General features: G+C 40.4%; 1 protein-coding gene across 1 annotated transcript in view; it reads right to left on the reverse strand.

The window, feature by feature from the left end:
* Nucleotides 1–2620: 2620 nt before the first annotated feature.
* znrf1 (zinc and ring finger 1) overlaps nucleotides 2621–20332 on the reverse strand; it is a 62060-nt gene continuing 44348 nt past the window's right edge. Inside the window, exons 2-5 of the mRNA XM_085414894.1 lie at nucleotides 19233–19328; nucleotides 6539–6644; nucleotides 3886–3977; nucleotides 2621–3702 (exon numbers count right to left, since the gene is read on the reverse strand). Coding sequence (XP_085271020.1) covers nucleotides 3920–3977; nucleotides 6539–6644; nucleotides 19233–19328 — 260 coding nt within the window. The 3' untranslated portion in view covers nucleotides 2621–3702; nucleotides 3886–3919. The remainder of the gene's footprint in view (nucleotides 3703–3885; nucleotides 3978–6538; nucleotides 6645–19232; nucleotides 19329–20332) is intronic.

Here is a 20332-nt window from a genome sequence, read left to right on the forward strand (position 1 = left end):
TACACCAAGAAATTCTTTACAAATTCGAAAAGTATATTAGGTGTAGAAAAAAAATACATATATATTTAAACACTCAGATTATTACCGACGTTAGACTTTGACAGCCTTGATCGGTGTGCAGCACATGTGCATGGAATTGTGGGTTATTTGTTGTCCCGTGCTTGCATGCTCTGATATTCCCTTGATATATAGATTAGCTTTCATTTTGCTTGAGCTTCCTTGTTGTTTTGTGCCTCTTTTTCCATCTTGGGCTTCTTGCAGTGTCTACATGTGTCAATCAGAACTGATTTAAAACTTTATTGACACACACATTTGGGCTTGCTGTTTTGAACCACCTCTATGTTCAGGCTGGAAATGAAGGATTTGTCTGTTTTCAGTGGTTTTCATTATCTGGCTAGTAAAGTAAAGCCCTTGATGCTAATCCTGTGGTATCAGAATATGTAATTTGGGGCTTTTGGAAATTGTTCCTGCAAGTCGTGGCAACTAAAAGAAAAAATGTATGTAAAAAGTGTTTCATAAACTGTTGTTTATATTTACAACATAGTTAGGTTTAGGGTTTGACTTCTCAGCATGAAATTAGACCTCGTAGTGTTTATTTATTGTTAGTTACCAATCCTATCTCATTATTCTTGACCTGCAGGCTTCATGACTCAGGCAGTCTAATGCACAAACAAAGATTTTAAACTCTTACCCCATACTCATTGCCTTTTAAATGTTTTCTCTCTGGAAACTATCAGATTGGGTTCTGGGAAATGTTGTTAAATGTTAAATGACAGAGTGAAATAGGTTGAAAGCAGATACCTCGCATTCAGTCCTAAAATAACTCCTGGAAGGGCGGGGGGGGGGGGGGGGGGGGGGGGTTGTGTGCTGAACATTTCTGAGCGATGTAAGCGTGTTATCCTGAAGGGATCAGCAACAACACCATGTCCCAGTAAAACACATGCAGGTTGACCATGAAACCCACTTCTCCTGCTGGAGAAGTTGAATCTGGGTCACAGAATGAAAGCTGAAAATGGTCTGTCATCTAGCACAATTTATTCCACCATTTGTTTACAGTAGCTTTGTAAATGCAGTTTGTATGTTGATTCGTAGTAGTCTTCACACATCAGCTCTTGGCATTCTGAAGAGTGAGTAACACCCCACATGACTGGAATATTAAACAAATATTGTTAAATATGAACAAATGAATAAATAAGCCCCGTTCAGCGGCTCCACAGTGGGACTACAGAGTCCTTTTAAGGGTCTGAGTGGCTCACGTCGCAGACAGCCAGACCTGCTCTAGCAGAAATACAATGTGGGGAACCGACAGTCGCAAAGACCAAGAGGCGCCTTTTCAGTTGCAAGCACACATGCACGAACAGTCATGGATGGATCGTGAGCCAACAGGCCCGCGGGCACAGGCTTGTAAAAGGCCTCCACCAAGGAAGACACAAAGAAACGACAAAAGACTTTAACTGACACGGTCGTCGCTGTTGTCCACCTCTGCTCGTCTTCAGGGTGCTTCTGCGTTTGTTCCTCCATTGTGTCCATTTATTTCTCTACCTGGTCCTTTTTTTATTTCTTTAAAATTCTTGGGGGTTTTTTTTTTACATCATTTTAAATTGTTTTAGAAATTCTGATTTTCATTTGTTTTTGTGGAATTATGAATTTCTTTGATTTAATTGATTATGAATGTCCATGTTGCAGTTTTAAATTATTTAGAGTCAATTTTTGGCTGTTTGGAAGTCATTCTAGTCTCTCAGTAGACATTTTGAGCCCATTTAAAAAAAATTCTAACTGTTTTGATTCATTTGAGTCATTTTGAGTATTATAAATTATTATGCGTCTGTAGTTGTTTTTTCTTGTGTCATTAATCTGTCTGTGGCTGTTTCAGGTCATTTTGAGTCCCTTTGGTAGTCGTGGCTGTTGTTTTGAGTTATTTTTGAATCTTTCTACGTCATTTTTGAATCATTAGTGTCTCTTTGTAGTTGTTTTCAGTCATTTGGTAGCCACTGAAGTTAGTTTAAGTGTCTTTGCAGCAGTTTTAAATCATTTTAAGTCTCTTTGTTGCTGTTTTGAGTCAGTCGAGTCTGTCTGTAGCTGTTTTAGGTAGCTGTGGGTCTCTGATTTGGATCTTTTCAAATTTCTTTGGAGCTGGTTTTAGAATATTTTCAGTTTCTTTTTATTTATTTGTTCCATTTTCAAATTGTTTGGGTCTTTTTGAGTATTTTCAAGTCCTCTTATTATTTATTAGCAAGAAAAGACAGACTCTGGACCGGGGTTATCTGACTCCTTGGGCCTTGGTGCTGTGCCCAGTGGGCCTGTTCAGAAATCCTTCCATGCAAACAGTCATATGCACAGAGACACTCATTCACACTGGCTCTTACTCGAGGCTCTCACAAGAAAATGACTAATCATGATCACATGAAAAATCTGGCAGATCTTAAAAGAAAGAGCCGAGAGAGGTTACAAGTGAAATTTACAATATGTCATGTCGCTTCTCTGTAGCTGTAAACATCAGCAAAGTAAAGGGAGGACTGCCAGTCGCACACACGGGGAACATGGACAGCTACACTGTAAACATTTCAAAACACTCACGGCACTGTCTCAGTCAGCCCTCTACGATAACCTTTCATGCTGCCTCACTCACTCACACACACACACACACACACACACACACACACACACACACACACACACACACACACACACACACACAAGGCTTCAGCAAAAGCTACATTGTCACCAGTCCACGCATACACACACACCCACATAGTGTACATACACATACCAGGTGAAGCCTGACAGTGGAGCATCCCAAACACACATATCACACAGTAGGAGCATAAACTACATCGCTGGCTCCTTCTGGCCTCCCAGTCAGGACTGCTCCTTTCCACCAAGCCCCCAGTCCCTCTTACCAACCCATACATACAAGACAAGCTGACGTCCCAGTTTGACACTTTTGACTCTTTCTGCCTGCCCAGGTATGCGTGAACCACATCTAAATAGCACTGCGGAGACTTTAAATTAATTATTTGAGTCATATTGGTGAGGAAGAGTGCAGAACTGAGGCAGGAACTATGAGAAAAGAGCACACTGGGAGCCAGTCTGTTATGATAGGACATCACCAAGTTGACGTCCTATTGAGATAAGAGGCCCACCCACTAATGTACAAGTCTTTTTCTCATAGCGAGCTCCTGCAGCTCAACAATCATCCATTTGCCGGTTTTCTCCTTCTCCTCCTCCTTCCATATCACTGGTTCCCTTCCTTCTTCCTTCCTCCGCTCTGCTTCCACTCCTCTTCCGAGTTAAGGCCATGGGAGGGCTGGACACAAGTAACTGACAAGCCTGAATCCAAAGATGTGATGTAAGGCCTGCGAGGACCTGAGCGTGTCAGGGAAGCAGCTGGCCGCGGTTGAGTCAGAAGGGGAGCTGAGGCCAACTAAGCCCTTTAAGGGACTCTGTTAGCTTGAAGAGGTGCGAAGGATGAAAGGAAGGGTGGTGGGTTCTCAGCAGTATCATCAGCAGATGTAAGATGGAGGGAGTGAACGATGGTTCGACAGTTACGCTTTTTTTTTCTTTTGGTTCAGTTCTCAAGGAGTAATTATTTTGGTAGGATGATGGATTCTGTCAGGATACGTAAGTGTTGATCACTTTGATTGTTTCACCAGATTTGGTTACGCCTGTGTCCAGATATCCCCGGCAGGACCACGAGATGTCCTGTAACAGACAAGAAGGTCAAGAAACAGAAAGAGATTTTACTCTTTGGTATGTATGCCTCATTTTCAGTCTGTCCTGATCAAATCCACCATTTAAGCAGCAGTAAAAAGACAACACTGGCTCTTTTGCACACTGTACACACATTTCGTCTGTAATATTTGGCCTTCTGAGTGTGTTTCTTACCTTGAACAGTATTCAGAGTGGGCCCGGTGGTCAGTCAGTCAGAGGGGTGTTCAGGGCAGGACCGATTGATCTCAAACCATGAGTCTATACAGCTGCAGAAACAAACAGAAGGCATGACGCTGCGTCCTGAATGCAGCTACAAACACAGAGTGAACTTAGTGCGATTACTTGATCTATGCAGCTGATAAAAATAGAAATTTGATTAAGCGTTGAGAGCTCATAAGAACACAATTGAATTATACTGCAGTCTAAGATGGATTCAATACTACAGAGGGTTGTTGCTAAAGTAACACGTAGGCATGTTGGAAGGCCTCCATATCCTCCCACATTAGCAATACATACACAACATGCAACTTATACTGTAAACGAGACCCAGGGGGGAACACAAGAGCGGCACTAATGTGCATTATTTCTCAACTTGTAACATTTTACATTCTCGCTGTGTTTATGGAAAAGTTTGCAATAAAACACCCCATAAGTCTGTGTGTGGGTGGAAGGACATCTTTTGTTTTAAGCAGCAATTTAAGCACCGTAAAGTATAAAATGCTACATTACAAGTAGAAATACATGAGGTGCAACCATCAAAATGTTTTTTAATAACCAAAAAAAGCAGCTGTTTTGCAAAGCAGCTCCAAGCATTTTACCAGGATTTTATATAAGCATGGTACCTTTTTAAAAATTACTACAGTGAAGGAAAAAGATGATTTATGTAACATTTAGGAGCATATGAATCCAACACTTGAAGGGTAACAGCTATAACAGTAACACAGGTATGAATTTTTCAACAAAACACCGTACTTACACCATATTGGTAATATTCACTGTTTTTAACACACGTCACATATAAGCTGGAACTGAAAAACATAATTTGCTGGAAAAACTTGATTTGAGAGAAAAGTAAGGAAAATAAAATAAACTGATATATTGCATTGCTGTCTTAAAATGACTGACTTTTGTTTTCAAAACGATACTTCAGAATCAATGTGGCCCTGTGGAGCTGTGCCCCAGATATATAAATTCGGAGGCTAAAAGTGAAAATTCTGTGAGTAAATGTGCCCCATGTGACATTTTGATCACAATCACAAAGCAAACAGCGCCCATCATCCACAGTATGAATGATGATTACTCTTATTGCGAAACCTTGGGGAGAGTGTTTTTGCTGCTGCGTCTCGGTGTTTCGACACAGGACACTACGAGGCAGGGGTGGAGCTAACTGTGAAACTGCACTCTCATTGGCTAACAATTTCTGAGTGATTAGTTGTTGAGCGATGAGCATACGCTGGATGAAACTCCTTTTTATTACTTCTATACAACCAGAAGTATTTTTGGAACCACAGCAGTCGCCCCCTGCTGGCCAATAAATAAAAGAAACGTAGTTAACTTAGTTTACCGCTCTTTTCCTTTAGCTTCAGTTTTGACACCTGGATATGCCTCTTTTATATATATATATATATATATGTAGTTTCTGTTTTTCATTTGCTACGCTTCAAACATCTGTTGGAGGTATTGGTTGGAAAAAGGCACTATCATCAGAGTGCATCCAGTTGTAAATCCATGACTGCGTAGTCAGCATGCATCATATGGAAAAAACAGGCTTCCCTGTAAGAAAAGCTAAGATGTTGTTTTACTTGTTTGAATTGTCAGTACCTTATTTATAAAAATCAAAAGTCTGGGCTTTTATGTCTAGAAGCAGGTGAGACTCATTTTTTTGAGCAGCTTACTTACTGACCCAGAGTCTAATGTATACCTCATCCCAGTGCTAGCTTATATAAACTGTGTGAGCACAAGCTAATGTGTGTAAGAAGATGGTAAATGCAGTTCACTTAATGATGTCATTAATAACAAATGTTTTTTTTTTCTTTTCTGGAAGTTATGCTGAGCTGCATTATAAAAGTTTTTAACTCTTAGACGCAAGAAAACAATTCAGACATGTAAATTTGGGCTTTAGGGTCTAATGGCTGGCTAATGATGAGTTACAGCCTTGCAGTTATTTACTAAACACACGCAAAAACTTGCAGGCGTTTAGCTTAACTTTATGAAAAATGAGCTCAATATAATGTAAAAATTATTAAGGTCATGATGGAGGATATTCTCCTGGGAGGAACAACACAAACAAACAGAGAAAATAAAAGAAACAAAACACGATTCTCAGAACGGTTCTTTAGTTTCATTTAGGAGTTGCTCTCTGCTTACACTGCTGGTAGAAAATGTATGGACGGAGTACTTCTCCTGGGTAATATACTATATAGCCACCTTTATTTTGAAAATATAATTCTGATTACATTACGGTGACAAACTCAGTGAACCCGGGACTTTTGGGACTTCTAGGGATCAATAGGCAGTTGCATAAGGCTTTTCCATTCGTATGTGGTAATCATCTCAAGCCATCCAGATAATGTGACAGTGATATATCAGTGTTTAGATATGCTATCATTCAATAGTATAATATGAATAACCTTTAAATCAAAGGCACAGGACCCGTCCATCATTAAGGAATGCCTTTATCGAGATGCTGTAAGTCGATTTAATTAGAAGAAGTGCAAAATTATATAACGGGCAGTGATTCAAATGTGTGTGTGTGTGTGTGTGTGTGTGTGTGTGTGTGTGTGTGTGTGTGTGTGTGTGTGTGTGTGTGTGTGTGTGTGTCATTCACCTTTTGTGGTAGATGCAGAGGCACGGCAGTCTGGCTATGGTGTCCCCTTGCTGCAGTTCCTCTAGACATATCACACACTCACCGGCATCCCTCGCCAACACATCATCTGAGGTGGCAGCCGCACACAGACACACACACAGCAGAAGACGAATCAGTATGCACCAAAAACATTTCAGAGCATATCAAACACAGTAGAGAGCAGTGGGGGGGAGCAGATTGGTGCATCGCACACAGCAGACACAGCTTAGTGGTTACCGTTCGCTCCGTGCAGCAGTGAACATGCACGAGTTTGGAGATGAATCAGGAGCTTCGAGTCTGTTTCTCCTTGTGGAACTGGATTGATTTCTTCAATCTGCTTAACGAGTGCTGAGATTCTGCTTTCATGCTAATATACAGCGTAACCCAGCAATGCAGAATGGTTCTTTCATCCACAGTGTATGATCATATTCATATTCCCTGAAAACCTGGCTTCACTTTTAGAGTGTTTCTGTCTAACATTAAAGAAACTCTGTGCTGGTTTCTCATAAACAAAAGTAGGGGTGCACTGAAATATTGGACAAATATTAGAACTGTCAAGATCATATTTCCTGTGATGAAAATAAATAAATAACCATAAAAACAAAGTGCCAAAAACTGCAGTTCCTTAAATGGCCACTTGAGGCTTACTACAAATGATTAAGTGAACCCCATAGACCCATAGACTAAAATAAACTTTTATATAAATTAAATGGATTATTATCATGGGTATTTATGTAAGCTACAACCTCTGAGCCAAAAAATAAGCCAATCCACATGTGGCAAAAAATGTTATTATTCTTATGGACAGCTGAGGCTGGTTGTAACATCAAGTCACTCCTATTACACACCCAACTTTACAGTCTGGTACAACAAAATACAGCAATATATTCCCCTTCAGAAACTGTAGATGGTGATTTCTTTTTTTCTTTTTTTTAATCTTAGTTTTAAAAAGTCGCTAGCACTAGCCAATAACTCTGCCCTCCACCCCCTGTTTTCAGTTCCATAAACCCAACACGATGCCAAATAGAACTTATTATTGTAAAGGTTTCAAAACCAGTTCATTGTGGTGCATCAATTAGCAACACATATGTCAGCATTCAGAGTGATTCCCCAAAGGAAACAATGATGTAGATTCAAAAAACACTTTAAATGCCAAAAACAACAAAAAGCACAAAATGTAATCCAACATTATGTCCCTGCTAATGAAAGAAAATCAGAAAACTTTATTTTTTGCCCCCTAAGAGTTGCTTTACAGATATAAATGGCAATCAAAACTGAAAAAATACGTTGACTGGCCTTTTTTTTTTTTTACATAAACTATTTCAGCAGCTCTTCAAACAAACATCTAATCAGCCAATCACATGGCAGCATCTCAGTCCACGTAAGCATGTAGACACGGTCAAGATAACCTGCTGTCGATGGTGATGATGAAAGGACGACTAGAGGAAGCAAACCTAAGCCCTTACAAAGTGTTTTTAATTTACTTTAGTTAATACTTTACTTTACTCAGGCTTGGGTGTGTCCTGTGCCCAATGCTACAAGTACAAACACAATCGAATGAAACTGCCGACTCCTCAGCCTACATAAATACGTGTCAGGAGCATTAGTGAACATCAAACATGTGACCGACTGCAGCATAGTAAGTATTTCTGCGACTGCTGATACCCTGAGAATTCGAGTTTACTCAGAATTGAATGAAAGGTCACACTGGTTTGAGCTCCTGTCAGCCAAGAAGAGAAATTTGTGACGGTGGTGGACACTGGCCCCCCAGGACTGAACCAGTAAAGAATGAAGGAAAAAAAACACCACGGTCTGACGGATCTCCTTTTCTGCTGAAGCCGCAGATGTTAGGGCCACAATTTAGCATCAACAGAATGAATCCATGGCCCCACCCTCCCTTATGTCAACTGTCCAGGCCACCACTGCCACTGCTGCTGCTGCTGCTGCTGGTGTAATGAGGTGGGAAATGTTTTCTTGGCATACTTTGGTCCCCGGAAAATGATCAATCATAGTCTGAATGCCACAGCCTGCAGGAGCATTGCTGCTGACATTGTACATTTGTATAACAGTAAAATTGAACAATCTATTTTTATATTTTACAGAATGATTCTTCAGCTTAATGTGTTTTATTGTTAAATCTAAATCTGAGTCTCAAACTAATTTTCGGTGCTCCGTCTTCAACCACTGTCACGTTGTACTTAAAAAGATAAGGTGAGACAGATGAGGTTTTTCATCCAAAAAACTTAGGAAATCCTGTTTTACACCCCAAAATATTAAGCACAGCAAGCAGCAACATAAATTAAGAGCTTAATTAAGTAGAACAGTTCTCTGATTGGCAAGACTTAGTAGAACAATTTAATAAAAGGAAAAATTAAATATTAATCATGACTTAGACCTCAGAGGATTAACAATATATGTGTGTGTATATATATATATATATATATATATATATACACACACACACACACACACACACACACACACACACCTGTCTGGAACATAAAGATCTTTTTAAAAAAAAAAAAAAACCTGTAACACCAAAACACCAAAACATTTGGAAAATGTTCCTGCTCTGCTGGTGGCAAAAAAAACCCCCAGCTCTAACCAGGTTAACCTGCCAGTCCCCCAGTATCGACCTCTAGCCCTTCCTTGGAACTAGAACCATCACAGTAATATTCACTGTCTTACTGCAGCATGTTAATCTCTTAACATCCACCCACACTGTAAAAAATATCGTGATAAAACTGTAAAAAACTGTAAAACTGTAAAATTCAAATGTAATGCTATGGAAAAATATATAAAATCATTCGCATAAACTTTTTTTACATCAAATAATAATTATTATTATTGTTATTTAGGGCGATTGTGGCTCAAGAGTTGGCAGTTCGCCTTATAATCAGAAGGTTGCCGGTTTGAGCCCCGGCTCGGACACTCTCGGTCGTTGTGTCCTTGGGCAAGAAGACATTTCACCTACCCCCTACTGGTGATGGTCAGAGGGGAATTATGAAGTGGAATTGTAAAGTGCTTTAAGCGCTATATGAATGCAATCCATCATTATTTAAACTAACTGTATATTTCTGTACATTTAGGTATTATTTTTCATATTGCCGCATTCATTGACCTTTTTTTATAGGTCATTTCATTGTTTAATCACATTAAATTGTTCCTAATTTAATGTTTAAAAGCACTTGAAAAATGCAAAATCCCATGTAAAATTAGGGCAGCAAACTGTATTGTCATTACTGAAAATAACTGTATTTTCATGGGAAAGTTTTTTTCTGTTATTTTGTATTGTATTATTTTAGCACCCCAGCTGCTGGAATATTACTGTTTTTTAAAGATTTTTTTTTTTTACGGTGCACTTATTGCCTGTCCAGGACCCATCTTTGGCAAATCTCATAACCAACATATAACAACAAGATGCATACAAGAGATGTGATCCGAGTTCATTAGTAAAGCACAGTATCATTAGATTTGCAGGGATCTGTGCGGAATTTGGACCTGACATAATATGTAAAGTCATAAGGAATTATCCTCTAATCCAATGACCTGTAAAAGTTTTTTAACAGTAAAATAAAGTCACAGATAAGGCCTCATAAATTGTCAGTGGAGGTAGAATTTGAGCCCAGCCATAACCCCATAACCTAATCCTAACCCTAGATAAAGTTTCAGTCACTGTTACGCAACCATAGGAACCCACATTAATATTATTCATGTGGAAATGCCACACATCATTGCTTTGAGGCTGGAAAAAACGGCATTGAGGATTTGCCAAAATGATAGAAGATCCCGTTTTTATCAGTAAAGCGAAAAGAAGGATACTTGATGGGGGCAGACTGTGAGATGGAATAAGAGACAGCATATGCTCAGACTGCAAATCAGCTTAGTTCCTCAACAAACTCCCATAACCCCGCTCCTCTCATCCCTCCCTCCCCTCTTTCTTTCTTTTGAAAAATAGTGTCTCCTGTCTATTGTTCACATCCATCCACCCCCTAAAAACACCCAGGATCTCTCAGAATAAGCACTCTGGATTAAGTGGCAGTAATCTACATCGCGTCTGATAACAATACATCCAGTCCTCCTCTTAGCATCTTGCACATTACTTCTTATTAGCCTGCAAATCAAACCAGGAAAAACTCAGAAATCAATCAACTGCCAAAAAGCCGGCACAGTCCTTTAAGCCACACAGTTTTGCCCGTTTGGAAATGAGTGCAAAGTGTATTAAATTTAAAGTCAACACCTGACCTGAGCTGATAATCAAGTTAAGAGGGTTGTTCAATCGTGTTAGCTTCACCTGTGGAAATGCTTTAAAAAATGAGGTCATCTGGATGAAGCCAGCGCTCTAACTCATCACAGCTCTGCCTCAGCCAGAAGTCTCAGTATTGATCGCAGCTGCAGCTGCAAGGCTTTTAACCATATCAGGCAGCAGCCTGTCACCTCTGTTCTAGCAAACCACCACAGTCCCAGAGAATCTTACAGCTGACTTTAGTGTTAACGTTTAATTCCTTTCGTAATATTGCAACGACATTAATGTGCTGTGACCTTCTCTAATACCAAAGCTTGTACAGGAATCCAGTTTACCAGAGATGACACTGTTTGATTAGAGCAGGGAATTCAGTTTTATGATGCAACAACAGCAGGGTTAGGGTTTAGCTGAGTTTAGGCAAAAGGAAAACAACTTCCTGAATAGAGAGCTCATAATTACCTCTGCTAAGGAGGTTATGTTTTTGATAGCGTTTGCATGCAGGTCTGTATGAATTCTGATAACACTTTGTAGGGCTGTAGAGTGGGACCATGTTAACAATCCATTCAAATTTGACTTGCATCCGCCAAGGTCTGCAAGGTAAACTTTATGGTACATTGGTCAAAAATCAACAAGCCTTATAACTTGCATGATTCTTACAAGTGTGCTGTCTTATGTCAACATATTGAAAGTACCTTATAAAGATTTAAACTGTGTCACATTTGACCTCTAATTTGTCATATAAGTTAACTGATTGATCTCAAGGTCAAAGTGATAATAATGCTATACAGAGCTATTTAAAACTACATTACTTGTTGCCATTGTTTGTACAAACGACCTATAGTGATGTAGTGATATAATTAACGATCGTGTGTTATGACTTTGATAAATGTCTTGATGCATCTCAATCATCCAGGAAAGTAAATCTCCAAAAAGTTGATTCTGTTCATCTGGACGTAGCGTTTTGTGGGAGAAACGTTTCGTCACTCATCCAAGTGACTTCTTCACTCTCAGCTGACTGCAGGTTTCCCCAAATCTTATAAACAGTACATTTGCATAATGGCTGAAACCAGCCCACTGAAGGAACAATGGGCTGGGAGGTCAGTTCCTTAATCATAATTATGCAAATTCTCATGACCATTGATCAACAACTACTGACCAAAACCCACTGATCAATGGCCATGAGTACCATTCACAGAGAGTTGGGGAATGGCTGCAATCACAGCATGTAAGATGGCGAAAGATGTACCCTTAGGCCCCCTCCTCGATTCAGAGATAGTCTTTCCCTTTTCACGTAAATGGCGTGAAAAGGGAAATGGCGTTCTTCCCTGTCCAGGATGTGTACATCCTCATCCTTGAAAGAGTGTCGTCAGGCCAGGACAGTCTATTCACACCTACAGGCCAGTGGGCTGGTTTCAGTCATTATGCAAATGTCCTGTTTATAAGATTTGGGGAAACCTGGAGTCAGCTGAGACTGAAGAAGTCACTTGGATGAGTGACGAAACGTTTCTCCCACAAAACGCTACGTCCAGATGAACAGAATCAACTTTTGGAGAAAGACTTTGATAAATCCTCCTGAGAACCGAGGAATCTTCCCATTTAACTTTTTTGGGGATTTCCTTCCTCTTTGGACGTAATAGAGGCCACCCAAACACATAAGATATCAATGGAAAGCCCAGGATGTCCTCTCTTTAGTACATCAGGACTTAGCAGGGTAGCTCAAATAATTTAAAAGATAGGCTGGTTCTCGGGAGGAGGTAATAACCTCTCAGGCTATAACCTCTCAGGAGGTTATAGCCTGTTACTTTACAGTAACAGGCTATAACAGTTTGAATACAATGTTTCTGAATAAGTATACATTTTGGAGGGAACATTTTGGTACTTGTTTTGGTACAATTTTCACTCGATGACGGTAGATACCAATAACCATCCGAGTTGATTTAATGTTGTTGAAAATCGGATCAAGGTCACACCAAATGTAAAAATCTGTTAAAACTTGATTACAAATATGTTTTTATTGTCTCCAAACTTCACAACGATATACTAGGCCTTTGGGGACATGAGTAACTAGGTTGACTAACAATTTGACCTTGACCTTTCTTTTTAGTGCCCAAGGTCAAGGTTGACCTTGAAACCTTTTTTCAAGAAATATATTGAGTAATATATCAAATGAAAGGGCCTGCAGAGAGCTGTACAACACAGTTGTTATTTTATAATACAACGCCCTCCGGTGTCACCATGACAAAATAAAGTTTTGCAAAAATCACACAATGCATGATTATATCTTAACATTGTTACAGCTTATAGACACCAGCCTGCTGATGTAATCTAATATGTGATGTACTAAAAACACGATGCTGATGTATGCTTGCATAAAAACAATGTAAAACATCAATGTTTGTCATTTAGAGTGGAGTTTAGGTTGAAATTGGTTTTATGCACTCTACAAAATGTAAACTTTTACCACCAGAGGGCAGTATTTTAACAGTGGGTTTAAAAAAAAAAACTAAAAAACATTTGACATTAATTGTAGCCAAAAAAAACAATGACATTGACTCCTTGTACCAACTTGTGGTATAAAATGGTATTACAGGAAAGTACAACCCGTCCCTAGTTTAACATAGATGTTTCTCAGATAAAGTTACATTCTAGTGATTTTGTTAATTTTGTCAGGTTTGTATCTGTTGTCAAAAGGAAAAATGTACACAAGGTCATTTTAAGTTGTGCAGACGTCACAGTTTACATTGAGGAATTTATTTCTGCACATTTACATCTGTGCTGTAAAAACCAAACAGCAACATCTGCAGTTGTTGGCTGGTACCAAAAAGACATCGGTCGCCACCATCAAAGGCAATCAAGTCTTCAGGAACCAGGTGGCCGTCATCAGATTAAAAAAAAAAATTATAACAAAGTAAAGCTCAAATCCATTATATTAAATCTGGTAGCATCATCAGCCCTGACCTCACAAGTATAGCAATGACTGATAACAACCGTGACATCTTCTCATAATAATGAGATAAGATGCAACTGAAAAAGAGCTGTAACAATGAAACGAAAATCAAAGTATTTCTGATATGAAAGTAAACTTTACGGTGCAAATTACACCAAAGCATTGGACTGTGATGCAAATATGGAAGAATGTGATGTGAGATATGTGTCAGTGCTGCAAGTCTCTCAATCACTCAGTCTCTCCTCACCTGCCTGCTTCCCTCCTAACTTGCACACTTGCAAACAGATATTTGGCGTCTATAATGACTTAGATGAGGTGCTCTTTGCCTTTCTGAATCACAGCACCAAACTCTCTTTTTTTAACCTCTTCGTGTATCCTCCAATGACTTGATCCGCGTGAGGCAAACTGCATGCCTTGCACCCCCCTCTTCACCTTTTTCTTATCTGTCTGTGTCTTCGTGCTACCTCCCCCTGACATTCCAGGTCTTTACGAGGCCCCTTCTCACCCTCGTTGCAACGAGCTATATTTAGCGCAAGGCATTAAAATAACATCATGCGAAAGTCAAAACCCAGAAAAGATCCGGTGGTCAGCTCACGTGGACTCGTGCTACCTACAACCCTCACCTGCTTCTGCACTGCTCAGGCAGGTGGGTAAGCACATAGACACAAAAAGGACGTTATTTCAACGTACTGAGATTTAAACTTCAAATTAATCCCACAAGACGCCCTTACATTATGTTGGCCCTTAAAAAGCTTTGTTAGAATGCTGTTATTACTCACTGCCAGTATTAGCTTACTCATACTAAATCTATATGATAACAAAGATATGGATTTATGAAGTAGGGTGAGATTTTACAGTTCCTCCACAATCCTGCAACAGTGACCTGTCTTTTATGATACTGCAGAAGTTATAAATGAAAAAATGCTCTGTCATTTGTGAAATAATGTGATGTTTCAAGAAGAAAGTACAAAATTACAGGCTTTGGGTGGGAGAGGCTCAGTTTATCAACAGAGGCCACTATGAAGCTAAATGTTTGGCTAGGCTAATGCTAAAATATGAGGCTGTTCAAAATGGCAGTGTTGAGGCATCAGAACCAGAAGGTTTTAATGATGTCTTTGATAATCCGACACAGTTTGAATAAATATGTGCACATTTACTACCTAACTAAGCCATATGTTTCTAATTCTAACTCTTGATAGTGTTACCATGTAGTAACATAGCCAAGCAGATTCATAAACACATGTACACTTTGAATAATGACATTTGTAATGTAATGTACTTTATATATGTTTTTCTACTGTTATTGAAGCGAGGAAGCTGGTGTACCCAGAGAAAATTGAAGCACCCAGAAAGGCCACAAACATCTTTGAACCAGGAACCTTCTTGTTGTGAGGTTGAGCCTGGTAAAAAGCCTGCTTCAGCAGAAAGGATTTAGTCACAAGTCTAAATTCCAGAATGAAATGACAAGCCAGGGCTGACCAATGACTCCAAGTAGCTCAGAGATATGTACAAGGTGTCCTTTGAGTCCAGCCTCTTGATGTGCCAGCCACAGTTAGATGCAGAACGATAACAGCCCTCATTCACAGAGCGATAAAATCTTTATTAGGAAGTTAGAGGGGTATCAAAAGGATATGAGCCAGAAGAATTTTGTGATTTTGTTCAGGTCTAAGCATTTAAACCTGCTTAGTGAAGTTTCTACATGACAAAAGTGTGTAATTATTCATTTGGGTGTGAAGCAAGTGGTCCTTTGACCATATGTGCCATAACCTTGTGCGTTCGACCAAAAGGCTATGAAACCTTGCCCTTGAATCCAGTGCATCACAGCAGACAGGCACTCTACGCTGAAACTGAATAAAGTCTGCTCAGTTGTACTGCTTCAAATTTGAAATGTATGTAATGCCTATCAACACCCTGACAGGAAGAAGCACTTCCAACAATTCTGCTACAAAACTACAAATGTATGCAGATGATGTGGTATTAAAAACTTCATTTTGAAAGCAGGTTATAAGCAAGTCAGCTTAACTTTAGAGGTTTATCAGTGCATTCATGAATCTCCTGAACAGCAGATGTGTGTGTGTGTGAGTGTATGTGTGTGATGTGCCGATGTGCGGCAGTCAGTCGGTCCAGGTGATTGACAATACACCCCTGAGCATGCTGGGAAACAAGATAAGCACAGCCCATTTTGTGGGCCTCAAAAACCCAAGAGAACAGACACGGAAGAAGATAGAGGGAAAAAAGAAATTACAGCGAGATTACACAGCAGGAACAGACAGACAGACTCACAGATGAGAGAGGGACAGAGGGAGAACGAGAGAGTAATTTGTTGGAAATAAAGAGTGACAGGAAGGACAGGAGGTGCCGAAAAAGGAGGAATTATGGGAGTGTTTCTCCTTTTGCCCTTTCCTCTCGTCCGTTATCAGCCATCAGGGTCCTCCATCATTCTGGATCCCATCTTCCTTAAGACAGTTAAAATTCTCCTCTCTCTGTCTCTGTCACTCAATCCAAATTCAGCTGCAGGCCTTACAGTAGTTTTTTTACTGCACCGGCCTCGATGACCAGGTTGAAGACTTCTCGTGTCCGTCTCTGTCAGCCTCTAACAAATTCACTCAATTAGTTATTGTTACGCTCAGAAACATGAGCACCACGTATGAGCAGACTTTTACAAGGTCACCCATTTAGACACACAGTCAAACAAGTAAGTGTCAATCAACTTACTGCTGTGGGGCAACAAACAGACATGATGACCGCGTGTCTCCAAGCAACCAGGAGCGGCAGTCGAGGCCATAATTAAAACAGAAGCCTGCTTGAGGAAATAACAGGAGACTGGAAGGTAGACCGTGTGTCTGCAGCAGCTTTATGTACTTTTTTATGTCATTCATAAATAGCCCAGAGCAGCACTGTGGACACCGAGTAACAGTAAACATGAATGATGTCAGAATCACAGCAATATTCCCCCAAGTCAGGAATCATCTGGCTTTTTAAAAATGGTAAAATTCAGTATTTATTTATTTATTTATAACTGAGTCTAAAATGGACCAAAGAGCTCAGTGTTATAAAACCTGTGCTTTATTTTTCAAATTTTACCTAAAACCATGAGTGAATTCATTTCCCAATGCATATTCACCATCCTGTGGGTCGTCTACTTAGGAACGATGCTGTATTTAAATGTGTGCGATGTCAGAACACTGGCCCACACCTCGAGGTAAACATAGACTTTACTTAGAAGGCCACCCACATATTTTAACAGCCGAACAAATATATTTTTCCAGAGTTTATTCAAGAAAACAAAGGATTTCACCATCAGTTCACTGGGACAATCCAGTGGGTCTTATGTTGAAAGTTTAGTTGTGTGCAGGCGTGCAGCAGTTTGAATTGCTGCTTCACAGCAAGAAGGATCTGAATCTTTTGCTGGGACGTTTACATGTGTGGTTTCTCTCTTCATAGTCTGGCTTCCTCCCACAGTACAAATACATGTTTGTTAGATTAGGTGATCATTCCAAGTTTGCTGTAGTTGTGAATGTTTCTATGCCGTAGCTACGTGACAGACTGCCGACCTCCACTACCGACTTTGAATTTGACAAGTGGAAGAAAACTGATGGATCCGTGCATGCGTAGTTGCTTTTCGAAGGTTATTCACAGCTCTTACCATCTCAATACATTTTCTTTGCCTACTTTGGGGGCTGGAGCCCAGCTGACACGGAACAAGAGGCAAACCATTCACCCTCACATACCTACAGTCCACCCAGCAAACACGTCCCCTTGGGCTCTCTACACAGCCCCAGACTGGTCAAGGGCTGCAGCTGATAATGTGTATTTATCTGCTGAGAGCTTAAAAGCCACTCCAACCTGATCCTGCAGCAGTTGGAGAACTGCATTGTATGATACCTTCCCCAGCTGCAGTCCCACACTGGGATTAGCTCATTATCACTCATTGATCAGTTGATCAATCCAACAAAGGCTGAACAATTTCAAGATGTACTTGAACCAACAGCAGGTGTAATCCCTTAGAAACACAATAACAAGTCCCAGATGATCAGTTATAACTGTTGGTTAGATAACAGGGAGAAAAACAGCCGGGCAGCAGACAGGGAGGGATGAGCTAACAGAGTGACACAGGGCAGCACTGCCCACATGGTCAATGAAGTAAAACAAAAGACCCTGACATGCCCGGCTCCACATCCCTACACTGTTTGCAGCACTTAGAGTAAGCTGATAATTTGTGGCCTTTCATTCTTTTGCGTTGCTCGTGTGCAGAGCTTAGCTTTGAAGACATGAAGTTGAAGTTGTAGCTGTGTACTGTGCTGAGGGGCAACTGGTCTGTGAGCTAGTCTTGCTTGTGCTGCTACTGATCCTTCAGCCACAGAGAAGAACGGCGTTAGAACATCCAAAGAGCTGAAGTGAAGCTAAGTCCTCTTCATGCTGCTTTTGATCATCTTTGACTTTCCTTGTCCCTGTTGGTCTCTTCCTTGTTCTGGCCGACTTCTCAACCAGTCACCATTCAACCTACACCCGGCAATAGTACATTGGTTTTTCAACCAATGCAAACTTGCTCATGATAAGTTGGTTTTCTATTTGTAATAAAATTCATACCCAGACAAAAACAACTGCAGTACCATAAAACAAGCATAGGTTGGCGCCCTGCTCAAAGCAGAAACACCCCTAATTTTCAACCTAACCAGTATCCAAATGCATGGGTTTGTGCAGCAGTTTGTAAACATATTTAAGCCTACTGTAAAGTTGGACACGTCATCATGGCAGTCAGTAGTGACTGAGTTGCTTTTGGAATTCAGAAACTGCAGTTTATGGCTTGGTTTGTTAGCCCTGGAGGTTGCAGCTTAATACCAACTCATCTTAAACCTATAAAAGTGAAGACTAAATACACACTGTACTCTTATAGCTGAGACTCAATGTAGGCTGTTATTATAAAAGAAAAAACTCAATGTACCGAGGCAGGGTTGGTAGTATCAGCACCGCGATGTCCACAGGTTATGTGAACCGCAGCAGTTCTGCAAGACTGCTGTAGCCCACAGTCAAGATAAGCAGCGTGTCTTGGATCTTGCAAGTACAGTTTAGTACTCCAGTAGAATGACAGCAAAAAGTAAAAACCCCCAACAGGCATAACAGAATCACACAGAACCAGTAAGAGCTGTGAAACTGAAGAGGTCACATGTCAGAGCGCAGCAGTCGAGGGCTTTGCAGCCTCAGCTGTGTTTGTATTTTCCAAAGTGGATGGCTGAAACTGTCGGGTTGTGTAAATTCATGTTATGAATTTTTATGATTTTCCTCATTGCCCCTCATTCATATTTATCATGTTTTTGAAGGACTAGCTCGATAACATGTTCCTGTCTTTAGACCCGCCCACCTTGTCACGAATATTTATGAGCGCAGCAGCTTCAAGGCCTTCAAGCTCATTGTTCCCTGGCACAGCGAGCCTGATTTCTACCAGATCGATCATAAAAAGAACAGAAGGAGGTGTTTCTTACCATTGTAAGAGAGGCGAGGCTTGCTTAGACACATGATAAAGTGAACCTCCATTTCATTGGACGCCACAGACTTGGAGCAGACAGGACACTTGAATCCTAGGAAGAAGAGGAGCAAAGTAAAAGATCAGTGCAAACATATATACACACACATGACTGTGAAATAAACAAGCATCGGCTTCATTGTGAGTGCATTTCACCCAAAGGAACGAAATGTAAAATGTCATTTTGTAATGTAAAAGAATGTGATAATAGGAAATCCCGGCCGTTCTGATGTTAAAATACCCAAATAGACCCAAACAGTCTTTGAATACAGCTGGCAAGGTTCTTTGTTCTGCTCTGCAGCTTTAGTGAACTTATCATAACAGCGCATGATCCGGTTTTCCACCTGCTGCATGTTCGAGTTAGAGCACATTTCTAACTCGCACCGTAGGAAGGACTACGGACCCCAGCTGAAGCCCAGGATGGCCGCCATCTTGGGCTGAATGAGATCAACGATATCAAGGACCGCCACAAGTGAGCCAACCAGAAGAGAAAACAAAAGACAGGAAGGTGTTTTTGAGTTAACTTTCAAAATAAGAGAATGGATAAAAAATAATAACCCACTTATTGGCTTCTATTAGCGTGGCCATTAGCATATCCAGCTTACTAATGGGAAAAATTGGTCTCAGATGGAGTAGAAGGTCTGCCTTTCTAAAAAAAACAAACAGGCTGAATCATTAGCCACTGCTTTATTATCAGTTAAGGAAAGAAACATTGACTAAAATAAAACTTTGTGATATGGAAGACTGATTAGAATGAACCCAGGCCGTTATCATTGTGCTATCCAGTTCTTCCCTTTCACCCCAATGCACACTTTAAAAACACTCATCTGTGCTTGTTTTGCCAAGTCCTGTAAAGTTGTAGCTGTGTCAGTACTCTCTGTTTGTGCTCTTTGGAGCCATCAGGGTTGACTATATTAGTATAACACATACCAGATAATTAGGTCAACACTGGGCCACACAGCTGAAAACAGCTGCGACTGTGACAAAAGGAAGCTTCAATCAAAACGGCAGTGACTCTTCACGTTCAGCATCGCTGAGAATGGGATATGTTTCAGCAGG

This window comes from Rhamphochromis longiceps, linkage group LG7 (assembly GCF_057381845.1).
Source record: "Rhamphochromis longiceps isolate RC_006_pf linkage group LG7, R_longiceps_female_GT1.1, whole genome shotgun sequence".
Lineage (NCBI taxonomy): Eukaryota > Metazoa > Chordata > Actinopteri > Cichliformes > Cichlidae > Rhamphochromis > Rhamphochromis longiceps.